Below are 16,631 nucleotides of genomic sequence, written 5' to 3' on the forward strand. Positions count from 1 at the left end.
AAAATATAACACATCAGGGAGCACCTGGGTGGCACAGTCGTTTAAGCATCTAACTCTTGATCTCGGCTTGGGTCATGATCTCACGGTTCTTGAGTTTGAGCCCCGCATCGGGTTCTGTGCTGATGGTGTGGATCCTGCTTGGGATTCTGTCTCCCCTCTCTGCCCCTTCCCCGCTTGTGTGTGCATGCTCTCTCTCTCTCAAATATATAAAATTAAAAAAAAAAATTTTTTTTAGTATAACATATCATTTTTTTAAGTTTATTTTGAGAGAGAGAGAGAGCGCATGTGAGCAAGGGAGAGGCAGAGAGAGAGAGGGAGAGAGAGAATTCCAAGCAAGCTTAACACTCAGCATGGAGCCCCACACAGGGCTCGATATCACGACCTGAGCCAAAATCAAGAGTTGGACATTTAACTGACTGAGCCATCCAGGCGGATCCAAACATTTTTTCTTTTTGAGAGAGGGGGTGCAAGTGAGTGAGGGTTAGATGGGGGGGGGGGAGAGAATCCCACGAGAGGCAGAGAGAGAGAAGTGGGGCTCACCCGAAGTGAGGCTCGAGCTCACCAGATGTGGTACTCGAACTCGCAAACCGTGAGATCATGACCTGAGCCAAAGTCAGATGGCTAACGACTGAGCCACCCAGGGGCCCAGCAAGCATGTTTTTTAGAAAATCATATTAGTCTTCCCAATTATGAGGTGGGGCTTGCTTTTATTTCAACTTCATGCCGTTAGACAGCCAGCCTCAGTAGGAATAAGTGGCGGTCTGGTGGGAGGACGGGGAAAAGACCAAAGAAGTCAAGAGTGATGGCTAGGCCGTCCTTATTCTGTCAACCCCGGGCTTCTCACTGCCTCTGCGGTCTCCCTTGCCGTGGTGTGTGTATCCAGTGGTATGCTCCATGTCAGGGTTCCCGGATGTATAGTGCAGTGCCGATCAAGTGTCAGAATGGAAACAACAGAAACAAAAACGAAAACAGATGTCGTAACAAACACAACTGGATTGTGTATTTCATAATACACAAGCGGATATATTTCACAAACGTACACTGATGTAAAAAAATTCCTACTAGTCTAGGTAAGGTGCAAGTAGTAACACCTATGTGGTGGGCAAGCTAAGATTTGGCAGAAGGGAGGAGCTTACTTCAGCCGGAAAGGATGACAGATCTGCTGCTCTGTTTGAGTCCTGCCCATCCTCAAACCCGACGGATGGATGGGTGAAAAGGAGCCTTCATTTCAGTGGCCGTGTCGGGAATGGCCAGTGGCTGTGTGATAACAAGAGCTGAGCTCTCCCAGCTGTCTTGAACTTGAGTTATCTTCCGTTTTCATCAGGGCCCTTTCCAGGATTACTTCATTCTAGAGAACCAGCGTTACTAAAACGGTTTATTGCTTAGTGATTTCAATCTTCATTTTACGAGAACAATTAAATAAATCTTGCCTTCATTGAGTATTTTCTTCATTAAGTATGATGCAAGGAAGATGCCTGAAGGCATTAAACTGTGTATTGTAGTACTCTTAGCTTTCCAGTAACTTCTAATTTGAAAACGTTAATTAAAAAACAAACAAGCCCATAGTTTGGGGGCACCTGGGTGGCTCAGTTCATTAAGCATCGGACTCTTCATTTTGGCCCAGGTTATGATCTCATGGTTCATGAGTTCAGGCCCCGGCCCCCCGCCCCGGGGGGGGGGGGGCCCGCGGTCAGCACAGGGGGCGCGTGGGGGTCTCTGTCTCTCGCTCTCTCTCTGCCCCTCCCCTGCTTGCGTTCCGTCTCTCTCTCTCTCTCTCTCTCTCTCTCTCTCTCTCTCCAAATAAATAAATAAACTTAAGAAAAACCATCTAGTTTTTCTGTATATTAGTATGACAACTTAAGCTTTATTGTGTCAAGGTTTTAAAAAGCACTTAACTGTTAGACACAGCACCAAATGCCATTGGCCTTCACATCATCACCCCCAATTTCAGCATGTTCATACCTTCAGCTCTTCCTTAGAAGCGGCCCTTGGCACTGGGCTCAGAGCTACCGTGCCACATCGGGTTCTGCTTCTGTCTTGGTCGACTGGAGCTGGGGGGCCATTCTGGGGGGCGGGGGGCATACCCTCCACTGCTTCCTACCTTGTGGAGGCCTAGGGATTGGTGACACCTTCTAGGGTCCTTTGTCACTGGGGACCTTCAACCTGAGGCACAGAGTTGGGGAAGTTACCGCAGTCAGCCTTGATTCATCAAACGGTCTTTGAGTTTGGAAAATAGGTCCAGAATTTTTGCTTACCCTTTAACCTCTGAGGTGGGTCTCATTTGTAGAGCCACATAGGAGATCGATGTCTGGGTTCGCACTCCTAGAATTTTTTTTTAACATGGTCTACAATGTAGTATAGATGAAAACAGAAAATAGTTCCTTCCCTTACATTTCCCGTTATAAATACTCTAAATTTTGTATCATTTCCATATTATGTAAATCCCTTTAGCATTTAAAACCGTACCATAGCTACATGTAATGCGAACTTACCCATTTGTTCTTATTTTTCTGAATACAAATAAGTACACTGTTTCCACTTGTGTTAAAAGCAGTAGGTCATTGGACTAGATTAGTCTTCCCTTGGTGTTATTCGTGTCTTGTGATTTCTTAAGCAAATTTTTACTCATTCACAAGATGTTGATGAACTTTTTAAAAAAAATGTTTATCAAGGGGCACCCGGGGTGGCTCAGTTGGTTAAGCATCCCAGTTAGGCCCAGGTCATGAACTTGCGGTTTGTGAGTTCGAGTCCCGCGTCAGGCTCCACGCTGAGTGTGGAGCCCGCTTGAGATTCTCTCTCTGTCTCTGTCATGGGGCGCCTGGGTGGCCCAGTCGGTTAAGTGTCCGACTTTGGCTCAGGTCGCGATCTCACGATTCGTGAGTTCAAGCCCCGCATCGGGCTCTGTGCTGACAGCTCAGATCCCAGAGCCTGCTTCGGCTTCTGTATCTCCCTCTCCCTCTGTTCCTCCCCTGCTCGTGCACTCTCTCAAAAATAAAGATCGCACTCTCTAAAAAATAAATAAAGGTTTAAAAATATCAAAACACGTTTATCAAGAAATGCAGTGTGACCTTGCATTTTGTCAAAAGGCTGTTGTTTAGTTGCCGGGGTTACAGTTCAGATGCATTAGGCTGCAGGTTGCAGAAAACCCAATTCAAGATGACTTGTGTGAAGGGCATTTATTGGCTTGTGTAACTGGAAGGCCAACTTAGCTACAGGCTAAGCTCCAGGGCTGATTGACTGAGCAACTCCACCGAGCTACTAAGAATTTGCTTTCCTTCTTTCTACTCTGTTCTCACCTTCCTCTCATGATGACAACAGGTTGCAGCCATTCCCAGACTTCTGTGCTCCCTTCCTCATGTGCAGTAATGTTTTAGAAACTCACCCAGAAGACCCCCTCCTGGTGTTCTGTTGACCTCAGTTGAGGGGTGTGTCCAGGCCTTGAACCAGCAACTGTGGCTGGGATGAGATTAAGTGGAGGAGTTCAGGCTTGGAGTCAGTTTCCCCCCAAAGTCTAGGGGCTGTGGGAGGAGGTACAGAAACCCCAGTCAGCTCCAGGTAGGTTTCTAGAGGCGCGGGGGGTGGGGTGGGGGGGGGTGGGGGGGCCGGAAACGAATGAAGGGCAGCAGCCATCCCGTTCCGTGTCCGACATGAGTTGAAGTCACTTGGGTTTCATCTATAAAAGTGCTTGCGTTGTTTCATTGGTTTCTACTTCTTCCGTTCTTAGGGGCTGTGACAACAGCCAAACGGACAGGCATCCCAGCTCCTCGAGAACTTTCGGTAACCGTCTCCAGAGAGAGAACCGTGCCACGCGGTCCTTCCAACCCCAGGAAGTCGGTGTCCAGCCCCACGTCTTCCAGCACACCCACCCCTACGAAGCACCTGCGGACCACCTCCGCAAGACCCAAGCCAGAGAATGAAGGCGGGGAAAAGGCCGTGCTCGAGTCCCAGGTTCGGGAACTCCTGGCAGAAGCCAAAGCGAAAGACAGTGAAATTAACAGGCTTCGAAGCGAGCTGAAGAAATGTAAGGAGAAAAGGACTCCGAGCACTGAAGGAACCGAGCCTTCCGACGCAAATGCAGATGGAACACCCGTCTCCCCAGGCGACTCGGAACCCTTGCTAAGAGCTCTTGAGGAGAAGAACAAGAATTTTCAGAAGGAGCTTGCAGATCTGGAGGAGGAAAACCGGGCCTTAAGGGAGAAACTGACTCATCTGGAGCATTCCCCAAATTCGGAGGGGGGTGCTAGTCACACGGGGGAGAGCAGCTGCCCAACGTCCGTAACTCAGGAGTCCAGCTTCGGAAGCCCACCCGGAAATCAGCTGTCGGGCGAGCTCGATGCCTATCGGCACCCCATACACGAAAACGCGTTAAGGACATCAGGCTCTTCAAGCAGCGACGTCACCAAAGCTTCTTTGTCCCCGGATGCCTCGGATTTCGAGCACATCACAGCCGACACACCCTCCAGGCCCCTGTCCTCCAGCAGCAACCCCTTTAAGAGCTCCAAGTGCTCCACGACAGGCAGCTCCCCCAACAACGTGAGCGAGCTGTCCCTGGCCTCCCTCGCGGAGAAGATACAGAAGATGGAGGAAAACCAGCACAGCACGGCCGAGGAGCTGCAGGCTACTCTGCAGGAGTTGTCGGACCAGCAGCAGATGGTTCAGGAGCTGACGGCCGAAAACGAGAAACTGCTGGACGAGAAGACGATCCTGGAGAGTTCTTTCCACCAGCACCGAGAGAGGGCCGCGCAGCTAAGTCAGGAGAACGAGAAGCTGATAAACCTCCTGCAGGAGCGCGCAAAGAGCGAGGAGCCCGCCGCCGTTCAAGAAGGCAAAATCCTGGAGCTGGAGCAGAAGTGCGCAGAAATTCTTGACCAGGGCCGCTTTGAAAGAGAGAAGCTGCTTAACATCCAGCAGCAGCTGACCTGTAGCCTCCGGAAGGTGGAGGAGGAGAACCAAGGAGCTTTGGAAGCGATTAAACACCTCAAGGAAGAAAACGAAAAGCTGACCGGGGTTCTGGAACGGGAGCGGTGTAATAACGGTGTGATGGCCAAAACTCTGGAGGAGTGCAAGGCGACCTTGGAAGGGCTGCAGATTGAAAATGGGTCTTTGAAGGCGCATTTGGAGAGTGAGCAGCAGAAAGCGACGGAGACCGGTCCCGTGGGGCAGACGGCAGAGGCGCGTGAAGTTCAAGAGATGTTGAGAGTCGCTCGAGCTGAGAAGGATCAGCTGGAACTGTCTTGCACCGAGCTCAGGCAAGAATTGCTAAAGGCCCATGGTGAAATTAAACATGTTTCAAGCCTACTGGCCAAGGTAAGGAGACAGTCCTTTCCCGGTATTTGCTCATCCTTCTTAGCGTTGTTCCCCTCGACCTTGAGATTCACAGAGCATAGAGACTCCTTGGCTCAGCCAGTTTCATTCATGAATCCAGCTTTCTAGCTTGAAGATGTGTTCCATTCCGGACAGACTGGGGACACAAAAATGAAACACCCCCATTTCTGACTGTAGGTTCAAAGTGTAGCAGGGAGATGGTGAATCAGATCAGTGAGTGCGATGCAGGGATAAAGAGTATCCTAGAGGACAGCTCAGAGTCCAGTTCCAAGGAGGAACACCTAGAATGATATGGGAGAAAGGAAAGTAGTGCTGGAGGGCTTCCTGAAAGAGGTGGCAAGTAAGCTGAATCTCATTGGCTCAGAATGAGAGACGGTTATCCAGGTTTATCAGTTAACATGCTCTGGGCTGCTAGTAACAGGAGATTAAAATCATCCCTAATTTCCCTCCCCAGTAATAATATAACCACTGTTTTGGGGTTTCCTCTCAGATGTGTGTGTGTGTGTGTGTGTGTGTGTCCCACAAATTAAAAAAAAATTTTTTTATAGACTCATCCTTTACATACTCTTTTAGTTTAAAATTTTTAGGTTTATTTTTATTTATTTTTTTGAGAGGGATAGAGAGCAATCAGAGGAGGGGCAGAGAGAGAGGGAGACAGAATCCCAAGTAGGCTCCGTGCTGTCAGCACAGAGCCCAGTGCAGGGCTCGAACTCACAAACCATGAGATCAGGACCTGAGCCGAAATCAAGAATTGGACACTTAACTGATTGAGCCACCCACTTTGTGAGTATATTCTTCTCATTATTCTTTGAAACGTGATATTAAGGCCAGGCCGTATTCTAGTATATAAATATCTCATATGTTCTGTACCAGTCACCTGTTCATTGAGCCTGTTATGTTCTTTTCCGGTCTTTTGATATTGTAAATACATTTTTTTTTATATCTGTCTGGTTATTTCCTTAGGAAAAATTCCTAAACACTGACTTGATGTGTCAGAATGTGACCTTTTTTTTCTCTATTATTTTTTTTAACGTTTATTTATTTTTGAGACAGAGACAGAGCATGAACGGGGGAGGGTCAGAGAGAGAGGGAGACACAGAATCGGAAACAGGCTCCAGGCTCTGAGCTGTCAGCACAGAGCCCGAGGCGGGGCTCAAACTCACGGACCGTGAGATCATGACCTGAGCCGACGACGGACGCTTAACCGACTGAGCCACCCACGCGCCCCGAATGTGACCATTTTAAGGACACTCAATACATTCAGCCAGTTTTCCCCCCAGAAGTGTTCCCACCAGCTTATCCACAGGAGTGCCCGTTTCCCTGAACCCTTGCCAATGCTTGGTATCCAGCTGCTGGGTCATTCAGATCTGGTCTTCATTGCCTCTTTTTTCCTCCCCTTCTTCACTGGGGAAGATCTTACCCAGCCCACGATCAAATAAATGATCCCTGTTTCATTTTAAAAAATAATCCTTTCGTCAGTCTGCAACTTTGTTACATGATAAGGTTGCTGGTAATTCTATAATATCCTGCCTGCTCACAGAGCAGTGCTGGAAAGGCATAGACAGGTGGCTTCCTAGTTTCCAAGCTCTGGATCTGTGATGTTAGGGGTCTGGTGGTGAGAGAGAGAGGTTGAAATCACTTCCCACCTTAGGGTCGTCACTGTTTTAAGAAACAAGCTGTTAGGCGCCTGGGTGGCTCAGTCAGTTAAGCGTCCGACTCTTGATTTCAGCTCAAGACCTGATCTCACACAGTCGAGAAGGCAGAGCCTGCTTGGGATTCTCTCTCCCACTCTTTTTGCTTCTTCACCCCTGTAAGCTCTTTCTCTCTCCCTCAAAATCAATAAACACACACACACACACACAAAAAGAAAAGAAAAAAGTTGTGCCATGAGCTCACAGGGTGATTTTTCTCCACTGCTTCATCTGCCTTTAGATTAGTCTACTGCCTGGTGCCTGGGTTGGTTAAGTTGGTTAAGCATACACCTGTGGCTCAGGTCATGATCTCACGGTTCATGGGTTTGAGCCCCGCGTCGGGCTCTGTGCTGACAGCTCAGAGCCTAGAGCCTGCTTCCAATTCTGTGTCTCCCTCTCTCTCTGACCCTCCCCTGCTTGTGCTCTCTCTCTCAAAAATAAATACACATTAAAAAAATTTTTTAGGGGCGCCTGGGTGGCGCAGTCGGTTAAGCGTCCGACTTCAGCCAGGTCACGATCTCGTGGTCCGTGAGTTCGAGCCCCGCGTCGGGCTCTGGGCTGATGGCTCAGAGCCTGGAGCCTGTTTCCGATTCTGTGTCTCCCTCTCTCTCTGCCCCTCCCCCGTTCATGCTCTGTCTCTCTCTGTCCCAAAAATAAAATAAAAGTTGAAAAAAAAATTTAAAAAAAAATTTTTTTAAAAGATTAGTTTGTTGCAACTTGGTTCTGGCTTGGTTGTTTGATAATCTGAGTGGTAGGTAGTGTTAGTTTTTTCTTTTTTTTTTTTTTTATCATTGTCAGTGTTCTAAATTTATAGCTAAAATGCTAAATAAAATTTCAATAAAATTTGAAAGTATGGAAGTGACTCCATAGAACGTACTCGCCAGGTGCCCATTTGAAGTTTAAGTTGGTGATTGTAGCTTTACATTAACTTCTAGTGTCTGAAATCATTTCCCCTCCATCACTCTGTTGCAAAATGCGTCATCTTCCAGATGACCTTCTTGAAGTGCCCCCTCAGTCCTTCACCTATCTCTTCGCTATTTCGATTGACATTACATTAAATACATGGGTCACCAAGAAATAATTTGGTATCTCAAAACAGTAGCTTCACTTCTTCTGGCCATGAAAATTATGTATTCGTTACGGAAGGTTTAGGAAATATGGAAACGTATAAAGAGAAAAATTCATACTACCTTCAGTCCCGTCACTTGGAGAAAAGCAGTGTTGACAGTTTGCTGTATGTCTTCTCGGACATTTCCCCAGTTTATGCACGTTTAGGCACGTGTACCAACCTGTGTCAGCATAAGTAAAATATTTAATCTTCTTATTCAGAAGGATAGAGTATGTCACTCCACATGCCTTGAATCCTTGAACACAAAGACCAGCTGGATTCGTTTACCGGTTCTACGTTAACTTATTTCATTAATTTGTTTCTGCTTTTATCTTTATTAATCCTTTTATCCTGCTTGTCTGTATTTCCTTGGTTTCTTCTTAGTTTTTTGAGTGAAATTCTGTGTTCGGTTAAGTCTGTCATTGCTTGGTTGATAATGACAGCATTTAAAGGTATGAGTTTGCCCTTCCTTCTAGCTTTATCTACACGAGGACAGTAAAATTGAGAATTTTTCTGGGACAAACCAAGTCTAATTTGGAGAAAAAGAAAAAAGGTTTGCATTTTCTGTGGAGTGCAAGGTGCAGCGTATACATTTTAAGTCAGCTGTTAATTATATTATTCCTGTATTCCCTTTGTATTACATGCTGATTAGAATCATCAAAAATTTGTCAGTAGAATGGAAGAGACTGTAGCTGGTATTTCGAGGTAAGACTGTGTGAAGCACCAGGTCACCTGGAGTTGCTTTTATACTTGAGATCCCAGGTCTGTGATTTTGTGCCGTCTTAGTGCACAAGGGCATTGACCTATAATCACAGTGGGCTCGTTACCTGTGCTTTTTTCTGTTACCTTTCAAAAGGTGTAAAACCCAGACTTTCTAGGCTGACCGAAAGCTTATTGTAACCCCAGGGCAGGATATCAGTTGATCTACCAGCAACCATGAATTCAAGTGATAAGATGTTAAGGGACTCAAGCCTGAAGGACACAGGAGCACTTGTAGTACAAACATAGAATGATGTGAAGCAATGGATTGATAAGTGGAAAGCGTGGGTCCTCCTGACTTGGTTAATTGTGATTAATTCTGTGACCTTGGGCAGCCCCTCTTCATCGTAGGGTGTAGAACAGAAGTGTGGTTGGTGTGGAGGCGGAGGGGGCGGATCTTGGTTCCTGATTTAAGGGAGTGTCTTCAACATTTTGTTATCAAGGATGTCTGTCGTAGGCACGTGCTGTGTACCTTTTATTGAGTTATACGAGTATTTTGCTAGGAACTGATTTGTTTGTTTTTTTTAAAAGGATAGGGATTGAATTTTTCTACATCTGTTGTAGGTCTTAAACATCTCTCAGATCTGATCTTAGAGTAGCTTTTATATAATCATGGTGGTTTTTCTCTTTTAACTTGTTAACAAGGTGAATTAGAATAACAGATTTTCTAAGGCAGTCCAGTGTTAAGTCATCTTTGCATTCCCAGCGCAAATTCTAATTCTTTAGTTCTCAGTCACTTTGCAGGACATTTGCTAGATCTTTCACATTTCACCACCTTGAGCCGATGTCTGAGTGAGTGTCCTGTTAACCACCAAGCAGTTTTCTTGGTGATGAACAACTTCTACGCTTGAGCTCTGCATTCATCCATTCAAATTCATGGCAGAAGGCGACTGTTATGAGAAAAGAACAAAATTGCCTGTTTACTAAAGAGAGGAAAAGCAATACCAAACCACCCTATGATCTGATTGAGTAAATCTGTATAAATTTCCAGTTTCCGTAAGTTACACAAATGACTCAGATACTATTTATTAGAAGAGCCTCTGAAAAGCCTTAAAATGTACTTTTTTTTTTTTTTTTTTTTTTTTTGGTGCAAGGTGGATCTGTTCTTCCTACAGTAAATGGAAAATTGGTAGGACATTTACAATCATTGGGATTATTTCAGAGGCTCTCTGTTCCTCTCATTTCTTTGTCTTCAGCTGTTTGCTGAAGTATCTCCATTCTTGTCAGCTTCTCTGATATCCTATATATACATTTTGCTGGCAGATTACCGTATGGTTATAAAACATGCCTCCGTACGACTTTGAGGATGGCTGTCATTTCCACAGATGCCTCAGCCTCCTATAAGCCACACTCATTCGCTCTCCCTCTCTCTCTCTCTCTCTTCCTTTCGAGAGAGAGGAAGAGAGAGAGCGAGGAATGCCTGCCCCAGCCAGCAAGCAGCATGTCATTAAATGGGATTATTGGTTTTTCAGACTATACTGCAATCCAGGTTTATGGTTTTCTAACGATCACATTTGCAGTTGGTTGAGATCTTGATTTCAAGTTACAGTGTCTATAAGCCTTGAAAGCTAGAAGTTTTAAAAGAAAGTATTGTTGTTGTTCCCTCCCCCCACCCTCCGGCCCCACCCCTGAGGTTGAAAGCTTATAGGTGGTATCCTTAGAAATTTAGTTCTTTCTAAAGCAGAAACTCGGGTGTCTCTTCCAGAGGAGAAAGGAGATTATAAAGAAATACATGCTGGGGCACCTGGGTGGGTCAGTCAGTTGAGCATCCGACTTTGGCTCAGGTCATGATCTCACAGCTTGAGTTCGAGCCCTGCATAGGGCTCTGTGGTGACAGCTCAGAGCCTGGAGCCTGCTTCAGATTTTGTGTCTCCCTCTCTCTCTCTCTGCCCCTCCCCCACTCACACTCTGTCTGTCTCTCCCAAAAATAAACTGACATTAAAAAAATTTAAAAAAAAAGAAAAGAAACACTTGCTGTGAGTGGTCGGAGAAAACTCAGAGGTGCAGTAATCATTGTGTGACCAGTATTGGTCACCAGGCCAAGCTGATTAGGGGAGCCACTGGCCACAAATGGCAAAACCAGAATTTGAGAGAAAGATGCACCAAGTAGATGATCCTGTAGCCATGACAGCAGAATAGGACTCTTTGAAGGACTGAGGTGACCTTGGAGCCTGCTTAAATAGCAGGTGGTCCGTGAGGATGCCCAGGCCATGCTTTGGATCCCAAGAAACAGAAACCCTTAGTGCCAGCGGCTGAAGCCAGCGGCTCACTTTCCTCCTGTAATCAGAAGTCAGGAGGCTGGAAGTTGGTAGCTGTGGTCCAGGGGCTGTATGACGTCAGGGCTCTGTGATTCCACGGCCTTCCTGCCAAGAGGGCACAGGATCCTCAGCATGTGATCCCCACAGTCCTGACAGGCAGGAGCCTCGGCAGCTCCCCGATACCTCAGTCCTATCGGGAGAACAGTTTTCCCCGGCTTGGCGGGGGGCGGCGGGGGGGCCCTCAGCAACTTTTACCTTTGTGTCTGGTCACAACTGGGCCACACGCACCCTCCCCCAGCCCACTTCCCTTGATATCACAAGATCACAGCCCGATTCTTAAACCAAATTGGGATTCTTAGAAAGAAATGGAGAATGACTTTTGGGTAAGGGAGAGAGCACTGTTTGCCGCAGCCCCCAGAGAGGGGGTTCACTTTCCCCCATTCCCGTCCGTTCTCCGTGAAGTGCTCGCAGTGATCTCCCAAATTCAGGGTAAAGCCTTCAGCCATTTGCACCCAGTGCAGCCCCTGATGGACACCCAGCAGCCACCTTCTGTTGCACCCCCAGCTCCCCTGTACGGGCCGTGCCTGGCCCAGTCTTTGTCTGCATCAGGAGTTTTGTTGTTTGGGAGGCTCTCTCCACCGAAGGTGCGCTGGCCCCTGTCTTTGTCCCCCTCCCCATTCCCCATTCTTGACTTGCCTCACCCTGCCTTAAGCGTTAGGTCTCATCGGTGGTGTCGCTTTTTCAGAGGGGCCCTCAGCTCTGTGGGGTCACTGTCCCCATGGTAGATCAGCTAGGATCACCTGTGTGAAAGCCCCTTGCCCTTCCCTGGCATCTCGGAGGAGGTCAGAAGTATTGGCGAATCTGTTTGGTAGAGTCCAAGGGGGAGCTTAGGGATCACGTCTCCTGTGTGCATCATGAACTGGGTACTTGTGGGAGAGTCGGTTAAGGTTGAGTTGTTGAGGCTGAAAACGTGGACGTTTCAGTGGTCTTGGGCTCAGTGTCCCTCGTGCTCTCCGGTGCCTTTGGTGGACACCAGTGTATCAGTTCTCTGGGCAAAGCAGTCCTGTGACTTCGTGCTGGGAAGAAGGCAGTGAGAAATCTGTGTAACAGAGCCTGTTTTCAAGTCGAGAGGAGACACTTGTCCAGGCGGCTTGGGGAAGGCCTGTAGGCTCTGCACCGGGAAGCCTTCGAGGGGGGCCATTGCTCAGGGACCGCGCCTCGGGCCCCAGCCTTGTGGTCCAGAGCTTGAAGCCTGCTGTACACCAGGAGCTGAAGCTTCGGAAGGGCCCTCTGTGAAGCAGAGCCCTTGCGGCCTTTATTAGGTCAGACCTGAGAGTCAGGTGTCCCAGGACATGATGGCAGTCCCGCATTGCCATGTGACTGCTGGCTCCCTCCACTCCCCAGCCCCACCCCCACTCCCACCCCCACCCCCGTAGGGCTCTGTTCTCAAAACCTTGTGAAGGAGTTTGGGGGTGAACCTGAGGGTTTGGCAAAGAGACACGTGATGTTTGAGTAAAGGTGGAGGGGGCACTCCCCTGGACCCAGTGTGGTCTCTCCCTTTCTGGATTTCCTGGGCTGACCGCCCCCCACCCCCCCACCCCCCCCCGCTTCCCTTCCGAGGGGCCCCTTTTTCTCTGTAGATGTGTTAACACCTTTCCTGAGATTAGGCCTGAGCACTTTTTTTTTCCTCAACTTGACCTAAGGGCTTGTCTGCAAAGCCCCGGCATTTTGAGCACTCAGGGAGCACCTCCCTGAGCGCTCATCTGAAAATCTAGAAAGTTCCCAGAGTGAAATACAGATGCTTACCCATTTCTTTGAGGGTTTCCTAGCCATTTTCCTTTTTCCATAACAAAAGCTTAAACTAAATGACCATGCTCTGCTCTCCCTTGGCAGAATAGCATCGCAAAAAAATAAAGAGAAGAAAAGTTCAAGTTTTGGCCAGCGTGAATGAAACATGGCTCTCCATCAGCAGTATATATTCGAAACAGGGCCAAGAAGTAAGCGAACGGAGTTTTGGAGGAACAAAGTTAGATGTAAAAACAAACACAACAAAAATAACACACTCTTACTCATGGTGAAGTTACTCAAGCAGTCACTCCCAAGTTTATTTACTCTCATACCATACACAGCTGACCTTTGAACAGCGCGGGTCCACTTTACATGTGGAGGTTTTTTTCAGCAAGTACAGTACTGTAAATGTATTTTCTCTTCCTGATGATTTTCTAAATAACATTGTCTCTAACTTCCTTTACCGCAAGAATACGGCCTGTAATACATACAACATGCAAAATATGTGTTCATCGACATTTATGTGATCAGCAAGGCTTCATAGTAGGCTATTAGGAGTTAAGTTTTGATGGAGTCAAAAGTTATGGTTTAGTAAAGCAATAAAGTTTTCAACCATGTAGGGGAGGTTGGTGCCCACTAACCCCCATGTTTTTTGGGGATCAGCTGTGTAGTTTTAACATTGTGACTTTTTCCATATATTAGGTATCCAGTTATATTCTTCCTGAATAAATGAATGAATGTTAGAGAAACTTGTAATGGAATATAGGAGAGAGGCTGTGATAATCGTATCAATATGTTAAAAAACAAAATTTAGAGGGAGGGGGGTGCCTGGGTGGCTCATTCGGTTAAACGTCCCACTTTGGCTCAGGTTGTGATCTCATAGTCCTTGAGTTCGAGCCCCACGTTGGGCTCTGTGCTGACAGCTCAGAGCCTGGAGCCTGCTTCCAAGTCTGTGTCTGCCTCTCTTTCTGCCCCTCCCCTGCTCGCACTCTGGCTCTCTCTCAAAAATAAATGTTAAAAAAAAAATTTTTAAACACATAAAAGCAAAATTTAGGGGCACCTGGGTGGCTCAGTCAATTGGTTAAGTGTCCAGTTTCGGCTCAGGTCATTATCTTGCGATTCCTGAGTTCAAGCCCCACATCAGGCTGTCTACTGTCAGCATGGAGCCCACTTGAGATCCTCTGTCCCCCTCTCACTCTGCCCCTCCCCTGCTTGCACGTGTGCGCGCGCATGCGCCCTGTCAGAAATAAATAGACGTTAAAAATTTTTTTAAATGTAAATGTTAAAAAAACAAAATTTATTATCGTATTTTAAAAATAACAGTTAATAGTTTAGTGCTCTATATGTGCTAGGTGCTCCTGGAGGCTTAAGATCATTTCATCTCATTTAATCATGTTTTTATGCTAGAAATACTGTCATTATCTAATGTTTTGCACTTGAAAAAACCAAGACAGAGAATGGCTAATGTTACTAGCTTACTGATGAATTGACGAAGGCCAGGATTCAATATTGGGTCTTTACTCCTCATCACTGATTTGTACTGCTTTCTGGTTCCATGACCATAAAGAAGGGTTAGAAAAACATTTGAGGCAGACGAGAGGACTCAAACACACTGTAGTCTTAAGGCCAGAGCTTTCTTGGTTTGAAAAGAACAAGCTTTCAAGTCTCAATGAATTAGGAGAATTTTTATTTGATTAGAACACAATAGAAAAGTTCACAATGAAAACCTGAGTCATCAGAACACATCCTTTTGTTTGATTTAGAACTTGGATCTTGAGGGGAGTTAGGAGGTAACCCGGGGAGGTGGTGGGGTGGGGACAGCAGGTTCTAGCCCGTCTGTCTCAGAGCCGCCCTGCCCCGACCCTGCAGCCTGGGTCCCGGAAGGGTGGGAAGCTGCGCCTTGGTTGTGAATCCCACGAGGTCCTTGCTGCCATCTGCCCTCTGGCGGTTGTCGGAGCTTGAAGCACTGGCTCTAAACAGCCCTCTCCAGGAAGGACTGTGGCTCCCACTCCCTCCATGGGAAACTCATTTGAATCTGTTTGTAATACAATTCTTCACGCCCATTTCTAGAGAAAGTTGATTTTTGAAGATGAGAGGTCATCTGTGGAATGCATGAGGTGATTTCTCGAGACCTTGGAGGGGCGCCTGGGTGGCTCAGTCGGTTCAGCCTCCACCTCTTGACTTCGGCTCAGGTCATGATCTCACAGTTCGTGAGTTCAGGCCCCCCACATCGGGCTCTGTGCCGACAGTGGGGAGCCTGCTTGGGATTCTCTCCCTCCCTCCCTCCCTCTTGCCATGCTCTCTGTCTCTCTCTCAAAATAAATGAGTAAACATTAAAAAAAAAAAAAAAGAAGAAGGGGAGACAGTAAAAATCACGTTGCTGCTTGTCGGGTAGAGCAGTTATTGAACTAGAGAAGCTGGACTCTAAAGGACTGGCCGGCAGGAGGGCAGCCTAGAACTCTAAGGGTCATGGAAGTACCAGGTGTTGGCCCTAGATACCTGATAAATTGCGTTGTTCTTTTTAATTAGCTTGGCTTCGCCCTCTCTCCATCTGTGAATCTGTAAAATGGATATAATAACACCTGCCTGTTACTACTTAGCAAGCCCCTGCAGGAAGACGTTGCGAAGCGACTTAAGGGCTTTGTCGTTGTTGCTTGTCTTAATGAAAGAGCTTTCCTGAATACATTGCTAAACTTGAGAGGACGACTCCCCAGTCAAGAAGGAGGAATGAGGTGTGTGGTCTGAAACGGCATCCTGACTTGCAGGTTTACTGGCCCCCTCCCCACCGCCTCACCTGCCATCCGGTGCTTGTGATCACGAGGGGCCAACGTGTAGGAAGTAAAGGTGGGTCGGGGCCTGTGGGAGGCCAGCAGCCTCGGCCGCGTGTGGAGACCCTCCTCAGGGTGCATCCTTCAGTTTCACTCCTGATGCACAGTAGGTCCCACGCAAGTAACAGGCATGTTTCTAGACACCGGGTGAGCGGCCCTCAGCCTGAGGGTTCCTGGACACGGAGCCCAGCCCACTGTGCAGAAAGCCACGGTGTTACTCAGGGTGCAGGGCTCATAGTGTGAGCTTCCTTCCTCTGCTGCTTTTCAAATGCTGTCGAAGGTCAACCTTCTCGTATCTAAAACGCCGTGCCCCTCTTCTACCTAAAGTCTTGTGTTTATTCCGGAGCTATCAGCGGATATAAGACTTGGTCTGTTTTGTGTGTTGTGGACTTCCTGGACCTGTGTCATATTATCATCTAAGGTCGCACACACGGAGACATGAGGCAGTTAGGAGAGATACAGTAACTTTTATTGAGTGCTTCCCATGTGTCAGGCAGGGCGATAAACTCTTTAAGTGCAGTATTTCATTTAATTGTTCAGATGAGGAAACGGAGGCAGGGAGATTACAGAACCGAGGGCTGGGGGCACCTGGGTGGCTCAGTTGTTTAAGCGTCCGACTTCAGCTCGGGTCGTGATCTCAAGGTTTGTAAATTCGAGCCCCGTGTCAGGCTCTTTTCAGCACAGAATCCCAACAGGCTCAGCGCTGTCAGCACAGAGCCCAGCGCGGGGCTCGAACTCACAAACTGTGAGATCATGACCTGAGCCAAAATCAAGAGTCGGACACTTAACCGGCTGAGCCACCCAGGCACCCCTACAGCCAGAAGGTTTTACCCATTAAATGCAATGGTAAAAAAAAAAAAAAAAAAAAGTTACT

At 47.3% G+C, this 16,631-nt stretch overlaps 1 protein-coding gene across 8 annotated transcripts in view; it reads left to right on the top strand.

Moving 5' to 3' along the window:
• Positions 1 to 16,631, top strand: part of SPECC1 (sperm antigen with calponin homology and coiled-coil domains 1) — a 285,514-nt gene that overhangs the window by 176,334 nt on the left and 92,549 nt on the right. For all 8 annotated transcript variants that reach the window (XR_005783992.1, XM_040453091.1, XM_040453086.1 and 5 more), the window contains one exon: positions 3,725 to 5,307. Coding sequence is in view for 7 of the 8 variants with exons in the window: in XM_040453091.1 (XP_040309025.1) it covers positions 3,725 to 5,307 (1,583 nt within the window). In the remaining variant the exon portion in view is untranslated. The remainder of the gene's footprint in view (positions 1 to 3,724; positions 5,308 to 16,631) is intronic.

Source organism: Herpailurus yagouaroundi, unplaced genomic scaffold, assembly GCF_014898765.1.
Source record: "Herpailurus yagouaroundi ecotype Mexico unplaced genomic scaffold, PumYag 208, whole genome shotgun sequence".
Taxonomy (NCBI): Eukaryota; Metazoa; Chordata; class Mammalia; order Carnivora; family Felidae; genus Herpailurus; species Herpailurus yagouaroundi.